The following is a 23,671-nucleotide window of genomic DNA, read 5'->3' on the forward strand; positions in this document are numbered from 1 at the left end:
GTAAGATAAACTTGATTTGACCTTAAAAACATCAGAATCCGGTTCATTTAAGTGCTTGGCCATGCTAATGGCTTCCAGACAGAATGATGAATGAAGTTTGGTTCACTGGAGGTAAACAAAACAAAAAACTCAATCCCACTACTTACTTTGATTAGATAACACTTATAGAGGAATGCACATAAAGTCCACATTTTACATTTACTCATTAAGATTCCCATCAATGACAATCAAGTCATTTAGCTGTTCAGTAGAAGCTCAGTTTACTCTTCTGCTTGGGTTCAACCAGCAGTTTGATTTTTTTGGATAGATCTCCTTTGACACCTTACAGAAAACTCACCAACACGCACCAACATCTGGCGTTTTGCTTTCAGTGGGAATTCACTCCCACATCCATGCAGCGTTGATGCTGGGTATTAATCTCAGCTCGCTGAACGCGACGCATCCACTCCATGTGTTCTGTTTAGGTAATCCTAAACTTTATTTTCCAGAAAGCTATGCTCAGCACCACTAAGATGAAATTTAAGGAGTCTTAAGCTTAAATAAAACCGATGCACTTTGTTGGTGGAAAAGTAGGAATTTTAATCATGTTTATTTATAAGAAAGAGGGATCTGGAGGCATTTTTTGCTTTCATTCCTCTGGCAGTGGGAGTGCCTTCATTCACAGTGTTTACGTGGTACCTACTTGAAAAATGTGAGAAATGTCAAGGGCTTTCAAAATATTTCTTATCTCACAAAATAAACAGTAAAACAGTCTGACTTTATTCTGTATTTCCAAATATATGCTCTCTGCTATTCTAGGACTTGTTGTGATTAAGTGTGATATTTTAAATACACAACACAGGCGTGGCGCTTCAACAAACGGAGGATAGAAACACAAAACTTTTTGATAGAAAAACACCAGTCCTGGTATGACTAAAAGGGTAAATAATAAATAAACTAATAAGTATATAATACTGAAAAAGACACACCATTTAACTCGGTGGTTAAAAATGTAAACCGATTCAACTGTTGGACTATAAAACTAACAACTCTTCCCCATGACTTCATTCAGGAGTTTCTGTAAGCGCTCAGTACTGACTGGCCTTATCTATAGATGTGTCTGAAAAATAAACCTTTCAAAAAGAGTCTTCTACTTCCCACATGTAGTTCACAAATGAAGCAACCTAAACTGAGTTCATCAAGAAAGGCTGACCGTGATTTAATGTGCTGAAGGAAGGCATTGATTCCAGTTTATTCAGCCGGACAAAGTGTGGCTGAATAAATTGGACTGCATGCCACTACTACTGAAGTTGTACTTTTTCTCTGGGGTTGTCCATTTAAAGGCTGCATGTGAATGAATGAGATGACCTGAAAGAAGAAGGGGAGTTTTTGTGCAGCATTGTCTGCAGAGCTCCTCATGGCCTATCATTACCAGATGTCACTCTAAGGGTGGCTGCTTAAAATCCTAAACTCCAGCTCTCTGCCTCTTTTTCTTCCACTCCTGCCTTGCTTCCTACTTTCTTACTTTCTTTCCTCCCTCTCCCTGTCTCCTTCCCACTCCCGCAGCCCTTCTTTTTTTTCCCTTCTCTCCTCTCCACTTCCAGCTGTTTTTGGCTCCGAACAGCAGGAGCGGAGGGGAAGTTCTCCACCAATTGTCTGGGTCCTGAGAGGAGCTTGTTGGTCGGACCCCACCCTCCTTCTGTCTCTCTCCTCTCCCCTCCTGTCCCGCTCGCTCTCTTCTCCCTCCTCGCCGTTCGTCTCTCCTCCCCCTGTTGTGAGAGAGCACACCTGCTTGATTTTGGCTGCACGCTCTCCGATTCAAACAACCCCACAGGCCCCGTCAGCCACTTCGTACTCTCATCCGCCCACTTGACAGGATTTTGGAAGTCAAGCTCATCTCACCGGCTTCTACTCTTCTTGCCTGGCTTCCACTGAGAACAGGTAGGTTTTACTCGTCTGTGGCTGGGAAAACTGGAAAATCTGCCGTAGATAAGACGGCATCTTTGGTTTTTATTTCAATGCAGTAGGTCATTCTCTCGAGATAGTTGCGGTGTTTTGTGAAAGGTCTCGAGATTCAGTGAGTTTGTTCATCTTTTATAAGCATTACATCGTTCCTTCCTCCCCTTTGTCCGCTCTCGTGCTGTAATATTCCAGATATGTTGCCAAGTCCTGTACTCACAGCACTCATGATTATGTGAGGAGACTCCTTAATCAGTTCAATCTGCATACAGGACAAAAAGAGTCAAGAAAAGAGAAATGGCTGCAGGAAAGGGGGTGTGGTGGGGCTGATCAGGCTGGTACCCAACTTCAAATTCTTCTGGTCCCTCGGTTGCCTTTAAAGTATACACAGTTGAGGCCCATATGATGTTTGGGGTTTACAGAGTGAGCTTGTTGCTTTCTTTTTAAAGTATTGCTTTTCAACTTGATTGATTCCAGGTTAACATCTGAGAAGAAATATTGCTGGATCATCTTTTCCATTGGGGAATCATAAAGACGAATGCAGGGAAGGAGGGGAAAAAAAAAAACATCTTTGATTATTTCATTGTGTTCTTTAACTGCCACCATAACTGGTCAAGGTTTTATATGAAAAAAAGTTTCCCTCATTAGTCAAACATTTTAGATTTCAGCCAATTTATGTAAATTCCAATCTCTTATCTTTCTGATAAGAAGTGCCTGTTTCTTCTCAGCAGGAACCTAAAAAAATTGCCCTGAAGGTTTGGGGTGTGGGGGCAACTTAAAAGTAAAAGGCTTAAAAGAGGAAATGAAGAAAGAGTTTTCCTTTTTTTTTACCTGGCAACACATAAAGTGCCATTAATCCTGTAATGGTACAGCTTCTTCCATCAAAGGGACATCTGGAGGCTTCCCGGCAAGCCTCTGCACAACTCTCTGCTAACTCATTACATCTTTTTTCTGCGCAGAAAGGGAAGAAACTAATGTGGTTGAGTTGTAGTGAATAAAGTGAAACTGAGAGGCAAAATGGACTCAAAAATGGCACTGAGAGTTAAATAAAAGCTACAGGGAAAAAAAAGGCAAGCACAAAGTACGAGAATAAACTCAAAGCAATGAGCAAATGGAAGTACTGGATGAGGCAAGGCCCAGATTCTTGCACACACAGGCAGCATTTTTTCCATCTGGACTTTATTTTTCCAGGTCAAGCAGAGTAAGAGAACAATTGGGATCAAATGGACAGTAGCCAGGAACTCTCATTCTCCCTGCCCCACTTTGCTCATTGGAACGCCATAAAGTTCCACGTTTGAGCCTCTCTCCATGACCGGAGGGGTCAGAAAAGAAAAAGGAAAACTTAAAAGGAATAGCAGCGAGCACAGAATGGGAGGAAGAGATGCAAAGGGGAAGAAAAGGGAGGGAAGGCTGTTCCACGTCTGTGCAGAGCAGACTGATAATGAGGTTGAGGTATGATGGTCGGGTGACGGTTTTTCACACGAAACAGCTGAAATGTGGCTTAACCACTGGCTGTCTCACAGGCATGTTCGGAAAGCCCCATAATGATCTTCCAGTTGAAGGAATCACAGTGACTGTGAGATTCATTGGCCGGGTGTTTTTGGGGCAAGAACATTGAAAGCAGCTATTGAAGATTAGGTTGATTTTCTAACATCCCAAGAAGCTTCTGGGGATGTTTTTTGGCCATCTCCATGCACATTTTTATAGGAAACTGCTGGCTCAGGATTAGGAAGTGCTGTCATTGTTAAGACAAACTGAATTTAACTGTTTTGCATTATAATTGTGGTTAAACTGGATTGTACATACCTGAATTAAAGTCTGTCTACACGATGATTTCTGCAGGAGTTCACCAGCCTGACTTCATTTCTTCACCTGGCTTCATAAAGCATTTTGAGATTCATTTGGCTGTGAATTGGTGCTGATACAAATAAGCTGAACTGGACAGAACAGAAAATCCTCAAACGTTGGAGAAATATTTCAACACCGCTGACCTCTGACTCCTCAGACGACAGTCGAAATGATGTGTTGGGCAACCACGTGGGAGGGGAACTCACATTCATTTGCTGACAGACTTAAAGAGCTTCCCATGTTTTAAACATCCTGTGGCCTAGTAAATACCTTACAGTGATAAATTGCCGACAGCCGCTCTGCAGACGCAAACCCAGGCCTTGGGGGAGGTGGAGGAAACGGGAGGTAATGCACAAAGTTTAGGTATGTTTTGTGTGATTTTTTTGACTGTCACTGCTAGATTTTTGTGTACACTCAGTCTGGTTTCTCATTGGTTTTCTTAGTCTGAACATTTCAAGTAAAGGCTCCAACAACAGAGAAAGTGGCAAAGAAATAAAGGCTAATTGCTTTCCTCTCTCATGCAAAGGTCTCTGTGCTTCCTATCTGGGAAACATTAGTAATGCTAGAAGGAAGAGTCAGGAGAGTGTGGAGGGAGGGATAGATGGGAGATACAAGAAAAATGAGAAGAAGGGAGAGTAGACAAGGTGGCTGCCATCAGAGGAAATGTCATCCTACACCCCTATTCCCCGACAAATCATAAAACGAATGAATGATACGGTGCAGCTGAGAGAGACAATAGCAATTTGTTTCTAACTGTAAAATGTTATTTGGACTAAGATAGTTTTACAGCTAGTTGTGTTATTCACTAATTTGTCCTCTGTTTACAAGCTTAATGAGCATTTAATGGTCTTATGTCACTTTCGAAATAATCAACTGATTGTATGACGTTCAAAGACTATAACTACATTTCATTTACTAAATATGAAAGTACTACTCCAAATATAGAACTGATCTTCCAGAACTCAACAATCAAAGCCAGTTTTCTTTTTCTTTTTTTTATTTTGAGAAGTATGATTCTTCCTTGGTTTGTAAAACGACCGGGTTTTTTCATGCTGGAGGACAAAAATCGATAAAACCCTGACTGAGCTTTTATGACCCATATCATATCCATACCATATCATTTGCTGAACCAACTCAACATGATGCTTTGGCAACCATGGCAACGGTTAAAAAACTTGGAATTAAGTTGTAACTCACTTATGAAGGATGTTTATGATGCCGCTTGGTATTTTTGACAGTAACAAGTATTTTGTCTCAATATGAAGCTCCAACATGGGTTAGCTAGGTTGAAAACCCTACTATTGTTTTGGCAATATGGATTTTTCATTTGTTAATATGTATTTGACTCACATTTTGCTCCTGCTGAATGTGTTTTCATTGGCTAAAACTTCTGGCACTGGCATGGTCCCACCTCTGTTTTTATTCTTCTTACATATTTCAATGCCATTCCATTTGGTAATGTGAAAAGAAAACCTCCTGAAAAGCTCTACATTTATCTCCATAAATGTAGAGCTTTGCCTTGAACATCATAAAAGTTGAAGAGGATCATTTCAGCTGCCCTCTGCTCAGCTTTCATTGAACACTGACAGAGAACACAGCCTCTCTTTCAATTTGAACCACATGGTCTGCAGTGAAAAACGTCTTATCTGTTGGAAGAAATCTATATTCAACAAATAGATAAAATAAAAATGACTATGGTTTTAGTGGCTGTATATAGGAAAATAGGCCATTCTCTTTTGCAGCTCTATAGCTTACTGAGAGTTTACATAAAACATAAAATATCACAGTGCACCACACACAGGTATTTGGACATCCTTAAAAAATACATATCTCCGAATAGGTGAATACTGCATACTGAACTGTGAAAAAGTGATTTGGATCTACTTGCAGGATAGACTTTCTGAGATTTGCATTGCAGTTCTCAACATCTTAAAAAAAAAAAAAAAGCAGAAAAAATTAGTCAAACTATTATGCAACCAGTTGGTTCACAATGAGCAAGAAGCTTTAAATTAGAGGAAAATGGACATTTTTCTTTTACAGTTTTCCCCTATTACTGGCAAGTGGATGTTTAGATGCCATGTCCTTCTTAAAAATGACACAGAGACAGAGAAAAATATAAACTAAAATCGTATTTTAAGTCTGCAAAGCGTTAGCATGTACAGCTGTATTTTTATATCAGAAACAGAAACTCTTAGAGAGGTTTTCTGAAGTAGTGCTTGGAGTAAAAACTTCAAGAAGCGCTGCTGCAGCATTTTGTTTCGACATTGCTTTAGTCTGAGCACACTAGTCCACCCTTGCCAGGATTTTATGTGTGTGCATAAACGGGGAGGAAAGAGGAAAGTTTTGGCCATCTTCCCAGTTTGGTGGACGTGTGTGACTCGAATGGCAATGAAGAAACTCTTGCCAGGGCTACAGCAGGTTGTCTCAAGTATTGTTTCCATACATTCATCCCAACTTAATCCAGCTGGGAAAGCTCGGAAAGCCATGGATTTAAGCTATGTTTGGAATCCTAATCTTTTGTTAAACTCTTTGAATGGACATTTTTCTCAAATCTATTCTCAAGGTTTTATTTTCTAAACTTGTGCATCATCAATCCGTTTGTTGTTTTCCACCGATTCAAGACTGGGTGGTAGACGTAACACGTCAATCTCTCTCCATAGTGATATTCCACAGTCCATTCTGGATTTTTCCTGGGATTTCCAGGCCACAAGGGATATAAAGTCCTTATGTGTTCGGGGTCTGCGGGGTCTGCTCCTGGATTTTCTCCAAGTGGAATTTGGAAAACCGAGGCACCCAAAAAGCCTCTTGATCAGATGCCTGAACTGCCTCATTTACAGCCTAACAATGTGGAAGTACAGTTGCTCGACCCTGACCCAGATGACTTTGTTCCCGGTTGTACCTCATGATCCGAGAGTTGCATTTTGGCTCATATCTTTCATTCTGAAAAGATGTGAAATTGCACCAAACAGAGAATATATATATAAGAGAAATCCTAACGACCCAACCTTTTGAAGCTGAGATTCCACATTGTGGTTAGACTTTTCAAAAACAATCTTTAAAAAAAAAAAAATAAATAACAGTTCTTTTGTTAACAACCTGGTTATGAGTTACAACAAAGCTCCGGTTTCCTGTTTTTTTGCAAGAAAGAAAACTATTAACGTTAACAACACATTTTCTTGCCTATTTGCAGAATTGTTTGCAGAAAATGTTTGACAGCTTGATGGCAAGACAGATGGAAGAACATTTGAAATGGAGCACCAATAAACATGTTTGTATGCATCTGTTTATGCGCTCGTGGCCAACAGTTAAAGCAAGGAGCTATGGTCCATTAATACAGCAGTTAAATTAATGTTATTCTCAGAGTACTGGTGCTTTTATCAAGTAGAATTGGAACAGAGCGTCTCTGATCACAGAACAGGCCACATGTTAGTATTTTATGATTTTAATAGCTAGACGACAAGACTGACATGGTTGCTTTAGTCAGCACAGTTTTATACAACACTGAAAGTCCAATCAGTTTAACACAAACTGGTAAAAATGATGCTTATTTCTGTGAAAGATTTGTGCCTGGTACCAATCAGGCAACTCAGATAAAATATCCAGTAAAAGAACCTACAAGCTCCATTTGACCTGGGGAGGCTATAAACATCTCAAGATGGAGAACCACTGCTCCCGAGTCTCCTTACAAAGCTTTGGTTGGACTGAACTGTCAGCTTTTTCAAAAGCATGAAAAGCGAACATCGCCAAGCTTAGTCAGCCTGTCAGACATTTGAATTAATCCTTCTCCTGGATCTGGTTTGTGCTTAGACTGGAGCCGGAGGATGCAATGTTTCCAACTGCTTGGAAAACTTTCCCCTGAAGTAAAACACTGACACGCATAGTTCCAGATTCAGACTGGACGTGTAAAAGATGTCTTAACACGTCATATGCTCAAAACGGGAGACAAAACACTTGGATGGATGCGATTTCAATCCTCAAAGTACTGGAGCCGTACAGTTTGATAAAGTACTGGCTTTTGTGGGCAGAGACTATAATTACTACTGGGTCAGAGCGTCGCTCTCAGCTCTCATTCCTTGACCTGACGTAACCCTAACCTGCATTTATAATGGTCAGCTATTTCCATCTCACACAGACATCAAACACTGTAAAGATTTTAACTCACACCTCTTGTTGGTTTCTGTTGTTCCCCTGAACATTTTCTTCTCCGTTTGACCTCAACTGTTATGAATGAAAACTCCACGTTGCCAGAAGTACTGGGATGGCTGCCGTTGATAACTTTTAAATTTTATTGACATCCTCTTCTTGATTCTTGAGCTCTTGTGTACAGTTGGCACACTGTTTGTAGATAAAGCCCTTAACACTAAGCACATTTGGCCTTTTCATGTCGGAACACCCTCCAATGTGGTTGAATTTAAACAGTTCTTCAGAGTGGGCCAGAATTCCTCCACAGTGATGTAAGAAACTCATTAACAGGTATAATAAACTCTTAATGGGAGCTACTGCTGCCAAGAGTGGTACAGGTAATGATTAGGCACATTTACTACTTTATCAAACAGAGCCAGCTGTGTAGCTTGTTCCTTGGATAAATTAAATCATCATTTGAAAACCAAATTTTTGTTTTGCTTGGGTTAAATTTATGTTACGAAAATTTGCCCTAATTCATTTTAATGTGACACAAAGCAAAAACAGATTAAATGTGTAAGAAAGAAGACACCTTTTCACAGCAAAGTGTATTATACATAGGGTCTGTTGCAAAATGATTAGAAAAAAACATGAGATTTATCAAGATAGGACACAGTCACAAGACAAATAAAATAAAAGGCACAGCCCATCATCTTTACAGATCATTTAAATGGGCTGAGAGTTGCTTTTAGGCAGTGGCCAAATGCTGGTCTTGGGCAGGTTTCCCCATCCCGATCATGATGTTTGGGTCAAGGTCCGCTGGAGCTGCGGCTTAACCCAGCCCTTCAATTATTGTGGCACCGCGTCGGATGGAACAGGTTTGGCTTCTTACCAGTTTCCTTTTCCTTTTTTTTTAAATGTGATTCTCTGCTGTGTAGAAAACAAAAACGAGAGTGAATCGACTGTATGTGGGTGTGTGTGTCTGTGGAAAAAGGTCGGGTTGTACAGATGTCTGGTATGTGTCTGATTTTAAGACAACGTCTGCATGTGTCATCTAAGTCGTGTTGAAGCCTAGAAATAGACAAGGAAGTGTGATGCTCCCACTGATTTCTGCTTCCATAGTAAATAGAAACTCCCTGATGCTGTTGACACCCACTACTAATATAAAATGCTTGACAGACAATCAATCTCTGTGATTTATTATGTTCAAGCAGGAGAAAATATGGAGCAGTGGTCTACAGTTGTAGCTATGCAGTTTCCTGCAATGCATTCCCTGTGTATTTCTGTAAAAGTTATTGCAGATGTGGCAGTAGCCAGTGGTGTACTCATCAACTTTAGGAGAAGATTGGTTAGTTATAAATTGACAAAAAGTGAGTAAAGAAAATAGATAATTTATAAATTTGGGGATTTTTTATTTTATTTTTTTCATCAGATGCGTTCAGTCATTGTTTAACCACTTTTTATGGTGTCAAAACGAGTGCTTAGTCTAGAAAAAGGAATGGATAAACAGTTTATGGGGGGAGAGTGAAGGGAAATCCCTACAGAGTGTATCATCAGTTAGGGATAACTACTTTTATGGATTTTTCCATTTCATAAAAAATTTTTAAACAGTCTGAAAAGCACTCAAACTATGGGAAAGCACCAAAAGTCAGCAATAATTAAGAGATAAATGGATCACTAACAGAAATTGCCGACTAAAACAGCCAAACTAAAAGTAGACAAATGATTTTTTGTTTAAAATGTTAAGCATTTTCCACTTAAAGCAATGCACTCAGCTAAACCGTTACATCTTGGAAGCAAGTCTTTCATTCACAGCTGCATGTATGTTATCTCTCCTTTCAGGTTCTTTGTTTTTTACAACCATGAAGTCCTTCATATATTTACGTATTTAATAAAATAGGAGCCATGCTAGAGAAGCTGCCAAATACTAAAGCATGAGAACAAGACAAATTTAAAGGTATGCCAGAGTTTTAGACAGTTTTGTCATTGTGTTTCTACTGTAATAATGCATTGCTGCCCATACATCACCTGCTGCTGCACACTGCTGGACAGCTGGCTGAAAGAAGACTGCTACACTTTTCTCTAGCTTAAAAGGAAAGCAAATTTGGCTTTTTTGGAATCATTTCCAGTTACAAAAGAAAAACAAACACAAAAAGTCATGGTGTGGACACCGAAAGAGCCCCAAACATCACTCAGTACACTAATGCTATTTTTGAACTACTGTTTTTAAGCCATAAACTTGTAAAGAAGCTGACTGCAGGCTAGCTAGCCATGCAAATATATCACAACTAACTAACCAGCTAATTTCAAATTGTAGTACAATAAAGAGCAGGATGACAACTGGAATTTTGCTTGTCAAGTTTTTGCACTGATATAAAGCAATAAAAGATAAATATTACAGTTAACATTATTATAAAACTAATTGTCAATATGTTATTTTTTAGCATAAAAATAGTTTTCTTTTATAAAATAAAGTATTATATGTATTTCTTAAGATTCTTTGCTGAATTACACAAAGCCATGAAATGGTTTCTCAGTGTTTTTATCCAATGAGAATGTAATACACCCTAATGAAGATTTTCTCTTTTTTTACATAATGTAACTATAAAACAAAATGGAAATACTCAGGCACATTTACCTCAAAATATAGCTGTTTTTTCTTTTGGCATATTGGTGAACAATGCATATTAACCCAAACACTGCCATTCGTACTGCCTCCAAAGGCCTTTCATGCAACCAGTAGCAGCATCACAACCAGCACATTCCACCTGTTTTTATGCATCTATAATGCAATCAACTCGATTGTGACGTAAATCCCAGATTCAAGTTCTGACTCCTAATGCAAATCAAACTAAGTAAAACCTTTTGCCTTCCACCAAGAACTGAACATCTGTCCATCAAAACCTTAATTGTAATTAAAACCCTCATCAGTCACAATATTATGTTTTTTTTATGAGTAACGCGGCACTAGAAGTGGTATTTGAAAGAACAGATCTTGTTTTGTCACTAATCCCTTCCAATGTGTCTTTTGCAGGCTCTCTGCGAGCAGCACCATGCGGACCGCCTGCCTCTCCCTGCTTCTGGTCACCGCCTGCTGGGCTCTGCCCTTCCATCAAACCGGCTTCCTAGACTTCATGATGGAGGACGACGCTGGATCGGGGGTTGATCCAATCGGGCCTGCCCCCCCTGGCGACCCTGCAGGACCGAAGTGCCCATTCAGATGCCAGTGTCACCTCCGTGTGATCCAGTGCTCTGACCTTGGTAAAGCAGCGCACACCCAAATGATGGCTTGCATGAAAGAAAAGTGCAGCTCATTTAGTAATTTTTGTATTTAAAAAATGTCCCGTTTCAAAGTGAATCTAGACTGCACCACGTCCTGATCTAGTGGGAAGCAGGTCTAACAAGAGAAAACGTTGCAATTATTCAGTTCTGACAAAGTTTTTAAAAGTTTCAAGACTTTTGGAACTCAAAATAAATGAAAACCTTAAATGAAAGCCACAACTCAGAATTGTATGCAAATCAGGGGAATATAATTTATTAAAACTTAACAATTATTAAGTTTTGTTGTTGGATGATGTTGGATGGCATTAGTAATGTCATCCAACTGCAGATCCTGCCTACAGTACAAGGTGGGTTTTAGATGAGGGGATAATACCGTCAAATGTAGAAATTTGTCTAAATTAATAGCTCTACCTAAGCTTTTTATTAAGTATTTTAATGCCTAAACATAAAAAATAGCAAATGGAAACACCAATAAATGCCTGAGATACATTAAGCAGTAAAAACATCTCCTGAGGGTTTTTTTTCCTTTGGAATCTAACCAAAATCAAGCTTATAATCAAATAAGAGTTTCTGCATCAGTTTTTGCAAGGTTATGTTTATGATGACCACAACAAAGTTATGTAACGACTTTCAACTGGCACAGTTTCTGTAGCTCAAACTTGTAATTTCAAAGCACCGTGCTCCACTGTCAAAACAGTTAGGCTTAATTCATATAATCCAACGAAATTAACATTCACTAAGCACTCCTCCAGCCTCATTATAGGAACTCATTTGTTATATTATCAACCCTATATGTTGATGGAAATGCCACCTTTGGGATTCCAAAGTACAAAAATAAATAAATGCAGTGAAGTCGTGAAGTCACATCAAGTGCCTCCACATCCATTTTCTCCCTGCAGTCTTCCATTTGATTCTTTGGCCCAGATTTCAGAGTACTGCACCCAGTTTATTGTACCAGGCCTGAGGTCAGACGGGCAGCTGCAGTAGTTTTACTGAAATCTAACCAAGCTGAGTTACACCAATGCTTTAAAAGCAGAGTAAGTCACCAACCCTCCCACCCAAACCCGGCTCGGTCATTCGAGGGGTGTATTGTGTTACACATTACTGCAAAGTTCTCCAGAGAACATGAGGCCATGTGTTGATATGTTAATCGCTCACAGATGCTCTGAGTCTTGCTTCACTTCCTGTAACAAATGCATGATCTGCTCTTTCTGGGAAATTAGTTTTCTTAAACATTGAGGAAGATTAAAGCTTTCTCTTGACTTTGGAAAGTCCTGAGCAACCCCTAAAACAATCCAGGATGTGTTTCTCAGCGAAATGCTTACTTTACAATTACTTGGTCACTTCTTTTTACTTATGCGTAATCTAAACAGTTTTTTCAGCCATCGTGCTTGGTGTTTGGAGCTTATCTGCAATGTTTGCTTTATCTGATGTATAGAGTATACAGCAGTTTGAGTCATCCCTGCAGACACCGTCTAAGGAATAGCACTTATTACATAAAAATGGAAAGCCAGGCAGTAGGATTAGATATTTTTTTGTGATGTTTTTAAAGGGAGAGGCTTGTTCTTGAAGAGAAAAGATTAGGAGGAAGGGAGGCGGACCCGCTGGGGATTCTGTGAGGATAAAATAAAACAGCAGCAGACAGACAGGAGTTGTTTTGGATTCAGAGGATCAATCAGAATGTAAATTATAAGGCAACTTTATTTACTTCCAAAGAGTTGATGAGTCAAATGTTAATGATAAAGACAGTTAAAGGGAAAAATGATCATTTCCGTTTGACTTTGTACCCCCAAAGATGTCGCCCTTTGTCTGGGTCCTCGACTTCTACATAGGCACTGCTGTCACTGAACCCCCATCTGCTTCCCAGACCTGCTGGCATACACACACACACACACACACCCCCACGCACCCACGCACGCACACACACACGCCCACGCCCACACTCCGCGGCTTAAATATGAGCAGGGGTAAACATCAGTGTTCAAACTCATACTCATAAGCCATACTGAGAGCTCTGCTCACCATTTCAATATGTATGTGATTAATTCTGGCAAAGAAACGTTCAAATTCAAAAATGGAAACATTCAAACTGTCAGCTGACCTTTGCCAAGAAGAAAGAGCTTCCAGAAATCGACAATATGAACATGTTTCTGGTCTCCGTTCCCAGAAAGACCGGCTGTCTTTCAAGACATTTTCGATGCAGCCAAAACAAAAGCCAAAAAAAATTTCAACTTACCAAATTCTCACATAAGCAAAACTGTCATTAAAAGGACATGCCTGCAAATTGTAGGAAGGGAAACAATTTTGCCACTTACTTCACACTTATTTAGATCACCATAACAAATTTTGATGTTGACATTTTGTTTTCTGTCCAAACTGACCTGGTCCGGTGGGAGAAAGTAACTGCTTCATAAAGCAAAACTAGTTTGGTTTAATTTCATCATTTGCTGAAAAGAAAAACATTCAAAATTGAAAGTGTTTGATGATGATCAACCCATGTTGCCCAATCGCTGATCAATCTACTGGAAATGAAACCTTTGAGAGAAATGTGCTTGATATTCTGATTTTTGTTGTGCTTTCAGAGTGCATATTTGGTATGTAGTCATATAATGTGTAACATATACTATCCAATGTTATGTAATTTGTTAATAAATGCCTCAAAAGCATGTTTTCATGTCTTCTAAGTCAGCCAAAAATAATGTACAGTATAGTGATCAATTTATTTTAGCGTATTTCTCAGGTTTTGTGGATGTAAGCAGAAGGATGAGCCAGTCTGACTTTTCTCAAAGTAAATGAGGCAGCGACCGCAAACAGTTGTGATGGTTTGTGGATCATTCACTGTGCAGTTGGAAAAGTTGACAGAGGGAAAAAAAAAAACAGCTTGCAAGAAGTGATGTTTGTCTGCAGTCATCACAAGAGTTTGGGCCAAAGGTTAGGTAGACCAGAAACTCAAGGAGAGCCATTCTTTGTTAAACAGTTTATTAAATGTCTCTTTGTTTTAAATAAAAACTCTCTATTTTGAGTTGTTGTGTGTGCACTGAGACATATCTCCTGTCTTTGTGAAGTTTTTTTTTTTTTAAACTGTCCACCTCACCAGACTATAGGACTTTCAAAACAGATGGGATTTTCAGTAACCCAATGCCAAGTAAAACAGTTCCGTGTGACTTTGCTGTCCAGGTATGCAGTCGCTTATTTACTCCAAAGGAAATTTGTTTTAGGGTCGATTTCCACCATATGTGCCTCCGAGCACAAAAAGTAGTTATTTAGTCGCCCTGGAAAGCCACTGTTTTGGAAACTTTAAGGACTGTAAAGCAACATTCCGGGATTTTTTTTTTTTTTTTCCCTTTCATTGAGATAAATATTCTTGTGAGAATAAACAGCAGTTGAAAGCAGTCAACCATCTCTTTAGAGTTTAACCAAGACAAATATTTGTACAGCGCTATTCATACACAGGGCAATTAAAAGTTACACACAAGAAAAGATGTTTTTTCTTTTTTTTAAAACTATCAGAAACATCTCAGGTTTTCAGGGAGTTGGATCTGAAACTAAAGCTTCCTCCTCTTGATAACAATTTCAGTGAGGGAAAATCCCAAATGGGATTAATAAAGTTTTCTATAATTTTCTTTTTCTATCTAGCTACACAGATCAAGGTCTCATTATGTTTAGACAGATAAACATTTACTTAAATGCTCTCTGCTTTTAAGACGGCAGTCAGTTTATTTTTGGAGTTTCTTACATGCTCCATAGGATTTTACCTTAATTAACTTTTATTTTTCTTTGGTAAAATCTGTTTAACTTTATATTACGTGCAAACCTAGCTCTGTCTGTTAGTGGACGTCAGCATAACATCCACCTTAGCTGATCCTCTTGTGAATTTCACCATCAGGTCTAAAGGAAGTTCCTGCTGACATTCCTGACGATGCCACTCTGCTGGACCTGCAGAACAACAAGATCACCGAGATCAAAGAGAGCGATTTCAAGCACCTGAAAGGATTACACGTAATTATCGTTAACATGTATTTATTATTTTTCATGTCTAAGTAATTGGTGTTATTCCCAGTAATATTGCTGTTGTACAAAAGAGAAGAACTGGAACAGGAAAGACCAATACTAGTCATAGTTGCTTATCAACACAGTTCTGAAAACGTCAAAGACAAAATACAAAAATGTGTGGAGAAAAAAAAGTAACAGACTTGCTGCATGCAGTGTGGTAAAACTGAGCTGCTGTAATTTAGGTGTAAAGCCACCTGGACAAATGAGGCATAAATGATGTTTCCAAAATAAGGTCAAATACTTTACATCCATCCATTTTCTAGCATCCTTTTCCCTAGTGGGGTCGGAAGAGGTGCTGGTGCCTTTCTCCAGAGAGTCTGGGTCACCCTGGACAGGTCGCCAGTCTGTCGCAGGGCAATACAGAGACAGAGAGGACAACAACCATGCACACACACACCCTCAGGGAGAATTTAGAGAGATCAATTTACCTAGCAGTCATGTTTTTGGACTGTGGGAGGAAGCCGGAGAACCCGAAGAGAACCCACCCATGCATAGGGAGAACATGCAAACTCAGTGCAGAAAGACCCCGGGCTGGGAATGAAACCCAGGACCTTCTTGCTGCAAACAACAGTGGTACCAACTGCACCACTGTGCAGCCCTCACATACTTTACATAAGAGTGAAATTCAAGTCTTCAACTGGATCACTAGTGATTTGAACTGTAGATTGTCCAGAATGCAGCTGCCAGGCTTTTGTCCAAGGCAGGTTCTGCTGCTGAAGCAACCATGTGGACTCTAGTTTCTTCTTAGAGTATACTTTAGGATTTTTTAGGAGCTCTGCATGAGCAGGTATCAGCTTACAACAGAAAGAGATAGAGCGTTTTCTGAAAAGCAAGTAAAAACCCGATTATTTTTAATCTGATTTTGATTAATCTCTCATTTTACTGTCAATTTTGTAGTACTTTCTGGCCTATATATCTTGACAGGAGCTTTATAATTTATGTTATTACTTAATTTTAAGTCAGCCACATCACTTATATATCCATACTAATACTACTAAAATTCCCAGGTGCAAATAATTGATTTATTCTATGGTCTGGTGGTGTTACACCTTCTAACTCTTGCACCTGCCATATTTATTGTAAATTGCTCAGTCAGAGAGCAGAAGCTGCTCCACTATAATGTTTCTTTTCCCTTAACCAGAAAAGCCCAGACACATAACGCTACATCCTCTCACTTTGCCAGGAGAAAAGCTTTAGGCATAACTCTTATGTAAAAAAAAAAAAAAAAAGAAATATCAAGGAGTACAGTTTGCAATATTTTTAGAATTTCATGAGAACGTGTTAAAGAGTCTTTTAATGTAATCCCAGCGATATAATTTTCTCATTTAATCTACTTTGGAAGCCAAATTTCTGTGGAGGTTGTGGTTTCCTGGACTTGGCAGCAGGAAGACGTATTTTCCACTTAATCCCCGTTTACGATTTCACTGGTATTTTTCCATATAGGCTCTCATCCTCGTGAACAACAAGATCACCACCATCCACCCTAAAGCTTTCAGCCCTCTGACCAAGCTGCAGCGGCTCTACCTGTCCAAGAACATGCTGAAGGAGATGCCGGCCAACATGCCCAAGAGCCTGCAGGAGCTTCGCATCCACGAGAATGAGATCACCAAGATCAAAAAGGCCTCCTTCCAGGGGATGTCCCAGGTCATTGTGATGGGTATGAGACGGAACAAAAATATTTAAAATCCACTTAACTTGGAATACTTAAAAGTGATTATGGTAGACATAGAAGTATTGTTTGATTTTCTTGCAAATCTTCACCATCTTGCAGTTTTCTGCACTGCTGAATATTCAATACCTTTTTGGTTTGAATCCTTTGAACATTCTTGGAAGAAGCAAACTTCCATACCTAACTAATTATTTATTTCATTTTTTTTTTAGAACTTGGGTCCAACCCTCTGAAGAGTGCAGGAGTTGAAGCTGGTGCCTTCGCTGACCTGAAGAGGGTCTCCTACATCCGAATTGCAGACACTAACATCACAGAAATTCCTAAAGGTAAGGCTTCGTTTCCACAACTCGCCACAAACAAGAATTAAAGTCAAATGCATTGGCGTTAACAATTGGATTGGCGATTGTAGTTGCAAATGTTGTCTGTGGATCATCTTTTGTATCTTACTTATCAGATCTCAATTCCCTAGATTATATGCTGAAACACTAACTCTGCAGGGACTGCTACACTTTTCTTCTCATTTGAACAAAATTTCATATTTCTGGATGTGAAAAAAAATGACTGACATGATGATGATGAAACTCTAATGACAAAATATTGTCATGATGTGTAGTTAGCAGAGGTGGTTAGGCGGACGCTGAGGACCCAGGTTGGAGTGAATGATGGCTGTTTAATGATGAAATAAATTACAAAAGCACAATAATCCAAAATCCAAAATCCAAAAATCCAGGCAGCACAGATGAGCAGAAAGTTAATGCTCACTACTGGTTGCAACTGAATAACAGACGGCAGACTAAACTAGACGAGGCTAGACAGATTAGACAAGGACCCGACAAGGAACAAGAAACACAGGTGGGATTAAATACACAGAGGGTAATCAGGGAACGAGACACAGCTGGGAACAATCAAGGGGTAGACAGGACAACACTGAGACTCAATAGACACCAAAACCTAAAATAAAACACAAAGAAAACTCAAATCCTCACAAATATATTATTATTTTAACAGAAGACTTGGTAGAAATAATTGTTCAGTTTTGATCAAAATACACATTTATTGAAATATTTTTATAGACTGTGAAAAAGGAATGTTTTGACTCTGATTTTTGAGAATTACATGTTATAAGTGAGCTTATTATTGTCTAATATTAAGAATAGGGTCTGATCTGAAACAGAAACCTACATATTTTATCACGATTATAACGAGCTTTACCAGAAACTTCAAAATAAAATTCAGAAAAAGTAAAGCAGATCAAAAACTAGTTAATTTGTGTTGTGAACAGATGACATCTGTGGCCAGGCATTGATGGTCTCCAAGGACTGACAAGTTGAAGATTTTATAAAAAATGTAAAATATTCATTTTGAACCTGTGTCTAAAACTATCTGCTAACAACAGAATTTGTCTGTCATACGTCAGTGGACTGAGCTTATCTTGTACTTCAGAACAATACATTTCATTTTAGCTTCGGTACTTAAAGTTTAATTCAGCTGTGAAGAATTACAATCAACCAGTTCTGAGCAGAGGAACACAAATATGTGTGGCTTAGCTTCTCTTTCAGCACTTGGCGATTCACTCGCAGTTGATTTATTCGCTGAAGCGTCGCAAATTAACATAAAGTATTTTCCAAGAGTTTAGAATTAATTTCTTCTGCTGAAAACCACAAAAATGACGAGTAAGTGGAAATTTTGCTGTTTACCCTCTGAAAGGAGTCTGTGAAAAGGGATTCGATTTGATAAAAATTTGCTTTGATGAGTGAGTTGAAATTATTTTGTGGCGTTCCTCAGCTCTGCCTGGATGGTAATGCTGTCTCATTTGGGTTTGCAGGTCTGCCTAGCTCTCTGTCTGAGCTTCACCTGGACGCAAACAAGATCACCAAGGTGACATCCAGCACCCTGAAAGGCCTGAAGAATCTGGCCAAGTAATGAAAATGATACTTCTCTTTCTAGCTTTGCTTGCTGTAAACCAGCATTGATGCCAACAGTAAACATTTTCAGAAGCATAACCGCTCACAGCTTTGTTTGCCTTTAAACATTCTTAAATCACTCCAGTGAAAGATGATTGAAAGCAGCATGTGAACGATGAAAAACCTTTATGCTCATTTCCCTTATCTTCCTTCCTTCCTATATCTTCCTTTATTGGCTAAAAACTTTTACAGTATTGCTCCGTTTTTCAAATCGTGGCGGTTGAGCTCTTTTGTATTTGGTTCTTAAAGACATGACTCATTACTGCGCTTATTTTCCTTGCAGGCTCGGCCTGAGCTACAATGAGATCAGCACTGTGGAAAACGGCAGCTTAACTAACGTGCCACATCTGAGAGAGCTGCACCTGGATAACAACGCTCTGACCAGCGTTCCTCCTGGCCTGCCTGACCATAAATACATCCAGGTACACAATGGCTCCAGAATTATAGGTAGTCTCGAATGCCGACATGTTACTAATCCAGGCGCCATCACGTAAATTGCTCCGAGAAGCGTTTCTGAAACTAATATTCTCCATTTGCAGTCAAGAATAAATAAAGGAAATAAAAAATTTAAAAAAAAAAAGAGACAATTAGATATTCGATTCTTTTTTTACATTTGGAAACTGAGCTGATTTATTTGTCAGGTGCCCTCTTATACAGAGCAGATGTCTAAACATGTCTTCTGTTCTGGTTTCCAAATAAGACAAACTTTTTGGCCAAAGATTCATTTGGCCAAAACTGCTTCTCCTAAAGTCCTGTTTTTTGTCTACATGCTCTCTGGCTAAATTTATTCTGGATTTGTGTTTTTCTTTAGGACCCTGAAAGTTACATTTTCTGATTATCCAACCATGCACTTTTATTAAAACTGGAATTACTTTGATGACATTTTATGATTTTTAGAGACATGTTTAAGCATTTTGCAGTCTGCATTCAGGGTGAACCTGCTTGTATTACCAAACCTGGACATGGTGACAGTGGTTTCTAAACTTTTTTATATGAAGACTTTGTTCCTTAAAGTCAAAGGTCTCATTTTAAATTCTTTTGAGATCTTGTTATATTCCTCACCAGACTTCAATAAGCTGTGATGTCATCTTATCAAAAGCCTCCGCCAGCTCTTTTGAAATCAACGTGTTTACTCTTAACTCAACAATCAGTAACACACCAAAGTAAATGTCTGAGGCTTAAACAGGACAAACCTCCAACATAGAAGGGATGTTGTATCATAGAGAGATTGAAGAAACATGAGGAAATCCTCAGAGCTCTGAAAGACTAACAAATTCAGATGACTTTAGCAATTTCAAATAACTCAAAATGTTATTTATCCTTCTATCAGTAGGAGGAAATGCAATATTACGGGATAATGACTATTCACACTTTCCTAAGAGATTGTTGTTAAGTTTGTTGCTTGTTGTTCTATTGAAAATCCTAAATGTTTCTGATAAAAACTATTCAAGGCAGGAATATAGTTATCAATCTTTGCTCAGTGCACTTCACTGCAGTGATTCTTATTTATGTTAGATGTGCCAATCGATGTGTGACTGATGCACCGCACCGAAGTGCAGAGTTTAATCCCACAGTTGATTTGGTAACACCTTGATGTCTTAAAAGCATTGTAGTTTTGTAATCTCTACTCCTACTGACAGCCTAGTGATGTATGAGCAGCATACGCAAAGGATTCTGAATGTTTGACTTATCTGAGCAATTCTTCTAGAGGCATATCATCATTTTTATTTACCTTTTCTTCAGAAACCTAAATTATAGCTGTGCCCGTCTCATTTACTAACCACATGTTGTAATTATTTCAATCCTGTCTCCAGGTGGTCTACCTCCACGCCAACAAGATTGGCGCTGTGGGAACGGAGGACTTCTGCCCCCCTGGATTCAACACCAAGAAGGCCATGTACTCGGGTATCAGCCTGTTCAGCAACCCGGTACCCTACTGGGAAGTTCAGCCAATCACCTTCCGCTGCGTCTTCGACCGCTCCGCTATTCAGCTCGGAAACTACAGGAAGAAGTAGAGCCGAGCTCCTCCGCGAGCAAGAATGTGTTTATAGATGAGAGCATGAACGTTTTGCAAGTGTGTGTTAGACCATAACCCCACAACACTGACTCCCACCACTTCTCCTTTCCACCACTGCCAGCGTACAAATTATGACGTATTAATCTACACTCTGCTTTCCAACGCTCCAGCAGACATGGACCTTAAACACAACATTCCTCTCTCAATATTTAGCTTCAGGGTATGTGGAGCGGTTATACACACGGCTCATAGTAAACACTCGCACATCTCGGTGGGACTCACACACAACATATCATTCATGGAACTAGTTAAGCAATTCATTTCTTTGATTTTACATTTTTTTGCATACGTGTTTTAGTGCATTAATTTGCATATGTTAATTAATTCAGTGGATCAACACAGAGACGAACCCAGACCAAAAAGACACCTCGCTCAGGGGGAGCGACGTCACAAATCTTACTCAGTTCAACTTTGTCTTCCTCTATTCATTATACAGCTGGCCTGCAGAGCAGGCAGCAAGAGCAACCTGTGTTTTAAATGACAAATAACAGCTGATTTTTCTTTTGTTATTATTTTGGTATGTACTAGCTAATACCTGTGTAATATGAACGGCTTCCAGAGTGTAACATCAACAAACAGCACAGAACTCAGTGCTCCATTTGTATTGTATTTACTTAAAAATAGAGATAAAAGCAACAGTGTCTTGTTCCACATTGTGATTTCTTTTGCTTACAGCAGTGTAGTTTTTACATGTTCTTCATCATATTCCTGTTTCTCTCCCCAGCGATTTCCTCAACACGAGTTGAAAATGGCTTCAGAAAGTTAGAATAAACAATATATGTCTTGAACAGATGATGTCACTTCCAAAGATTATATGCATGCTCTTAATTTTTACCTTTCGACTTGAACCAAGTGCTTTTGAAATCATTCGTTAATGCGCATATGTGTTTCCCTTTTTCTTTTCTTTTTTTCCCTACTTGTCCTTTCTCTCTTCAACCGTCATGAAAAATTGGAGGGTGCGTCCAAAGCGCCCGTGTTGGTGTGAATGTTGTATGTATAGACGCTGTATATAAATGTTGTATAAAAACCTCTCAATGCTTAAAGGCACAAGGCACTTACCTTAGCTCAGACTTAATATATCAGCAGGAAAGGTGTTTCTCTTTTTTTTCCCGGGGCAGGGGCTCCAGCTAAGGTGTCCTAAACAAAATAAAAGTACTAATAAAAAAGTAGCATTTCTGTTTATGTTTGAAATTTTCTGAATTTTAGTCAGTATTAATGTGGGAATTGGCTGAAAAATTGACTAGCAAGCACACAAGACAAGACACATAACAGCAAGAAGGATGTTCATTGGGTAAACTACTGACTTCTTGGTAAGTAGTTTGCATTCAATTGATTATGGGTTGGTTAATCAGCATTTAACATATATGTAAATCTTTATATAACTACTGATCTTCACTAACCCACACTGGGTTGCAAAAATATAAATACAAGCCCAGATTAAGTCAAAATGTTACATAAAATAACACCCAAACAGATGTTTCTATTCAGTAAAAGGGGGTCTGACCAGACGTATATAAATAAACTAAACTGAAGTTCAGCTTTCAACATATTTCACCCCGATGGGAACTTCAAAGTTGTCCAACCTACTCCCTATCACATCCTTCCTTTGAACAAAGGGCTGGTTTCTTGCCATCTGGAAACAATAAGTCATCCTACAGATGTGTCTTCACACCACAGAAACTGTCGTCCTGTCAAAGTAAATATGGGTCAGATTCTTCCTCCAAACACTTACACAATGGAATCAGTTCTTCATGTGCTGCACAATGAGATGTGAACGAAGCTGCAGTTATTCCTGGGACTCTAAGTTTCCTTTTGTATTGGTTTTAATTAAAAGAGCGCTTTGAGCAAAAGTGAAGTGGCTGCACCAACATTACTATATACTGCATGGTAATAAAATGTATTTCCATCCATGTTTTAAAAGTTCCCAACACTCTGGGAACTCTCTGGATATTATATGCATCTAATTATAAATATATACATACAGACAGCAAACACTTTCAGCATAGAGTGTTCAGCTCGCCGTGCCTTTGGTTTGCGGGAGGAAGCCAGCTTTCCCAGGGGAGATCACCCAGACTGAGAGCAAACGTGCAGAGCAACACATTTGATTTAACACTTCAACGCTTTAAGCCTTAACTTTTCAGCAAATAAACAAATGTACCTCGACATTATGGCACAAAATCAGTAAAATCAGAAAAGTGGCAGATGTAAAGTTAAAGTTACGCTACCATAGATTAGCTCTCTGAAAATTTAAAATATATATGTTTGCACAAGAACCATTTCATGCTCCACTGCAGATTTATTGTCCTCCAGGCATACTTTAGTATGACTATTTACACTAAGCAAAAATAAATGTGGTCCATATGACATTTACTAGTTGTGTTTTGAGTTAAAAAAAGCACATTTTGAAGACTAATGTGTCGTATAGATGATTTAGTGCCTCGTAGTGCCATTTTTCTTATCCAGCATCATAATGTGGTCTGCAGTGCAGCAGTAGCACAAAACCACAATTTTTATTTTTCATTCAATTACTTGTCTTATTTGGCTTACCACACAAGTACAAATATAGGATATGTTTTCATGTAGTAAATTGTTCTATCCTGTAATCATGACTTTGTTTTTTTTTATGTTCTCAAATTGATTTATTTTTATATTCAAGTTTTTTTATGTTAAAATCATTTTTGTATAGAGTCATTTCTGGTAAATATAGAATCAATATAA

General features: G+C 38.9%; 1 protein-coding gene across 1 annotated transcript; it reads left to right on the top strand.

Moving 5' to 3' along the window:
- The first annotated feature begins 1,487 nt into the window (after positions 1-1,487).
- dcn (decorin) lies at positions 1,488-22,131 on the top strand. The gene is made up of 8 exons (XM_032589250.1): positions 1,488-1,920; positions 10,943-11,169; positions 15,077-15,189; positions 16,687-16,900; positions 17,125-17,238; positions 18,738-18,831; positions 19,160-19,298; positions 20,691-22,131. Exons 2-8 carry the CDS (start codon positions 10,962-10,964, stop codon positions 20,889-20,891), a joined length of 1,083 nt encoding a protein of 360 aa, XP_032445141.1. The 5' UTR covers positions 1,488-1,920; positions 10,943-10,961; the 3' UTR covers positions 20,892-22,131.
- Positions 22,132-23,671: the final 1,540 nt, after the last annotated feature.

The sequence above is a fragment of the Xiphophorus hellerii genome, chromosome 17, assembly GCF_003331165.1.
Source record: "Xiphophorus hellerii strain 12219 chromosome 17, Xiphophorus_hellerii-4.1, whole genome shotgun sequence".
Taxonomy (NCBI): domain Eukaryota; kingdom Metazoa; phylum Chordata; class Actinopteri; order Cyprinodontiformes; family Poeciliidae; genus Xiphophorus; species Xiphophorus hellerii.

Coding starts and splice junctions, on each gene's coding strand:
- dcn (XM_032589250.1), top strand. CDS start 10,962: ATGCGGACCGCCTGCCTCTCCCTGCTTCTGGTCACCGCCTGCTGGGCT. Junction 15,190..16,686: donor AGCACCTGAAAGGATTACAC/GTAATTATCGTT, acceptor TTTTCCATATAG/GCTCTCATCCTCGTGAACAA. Junction 16,901..17,124: donor GTCCCAGGTCATTGTGATGG/GTATGAGACGGA, acceptor TTTTTTTTTTAG/AACTTGGGTCCAACCCTCTG.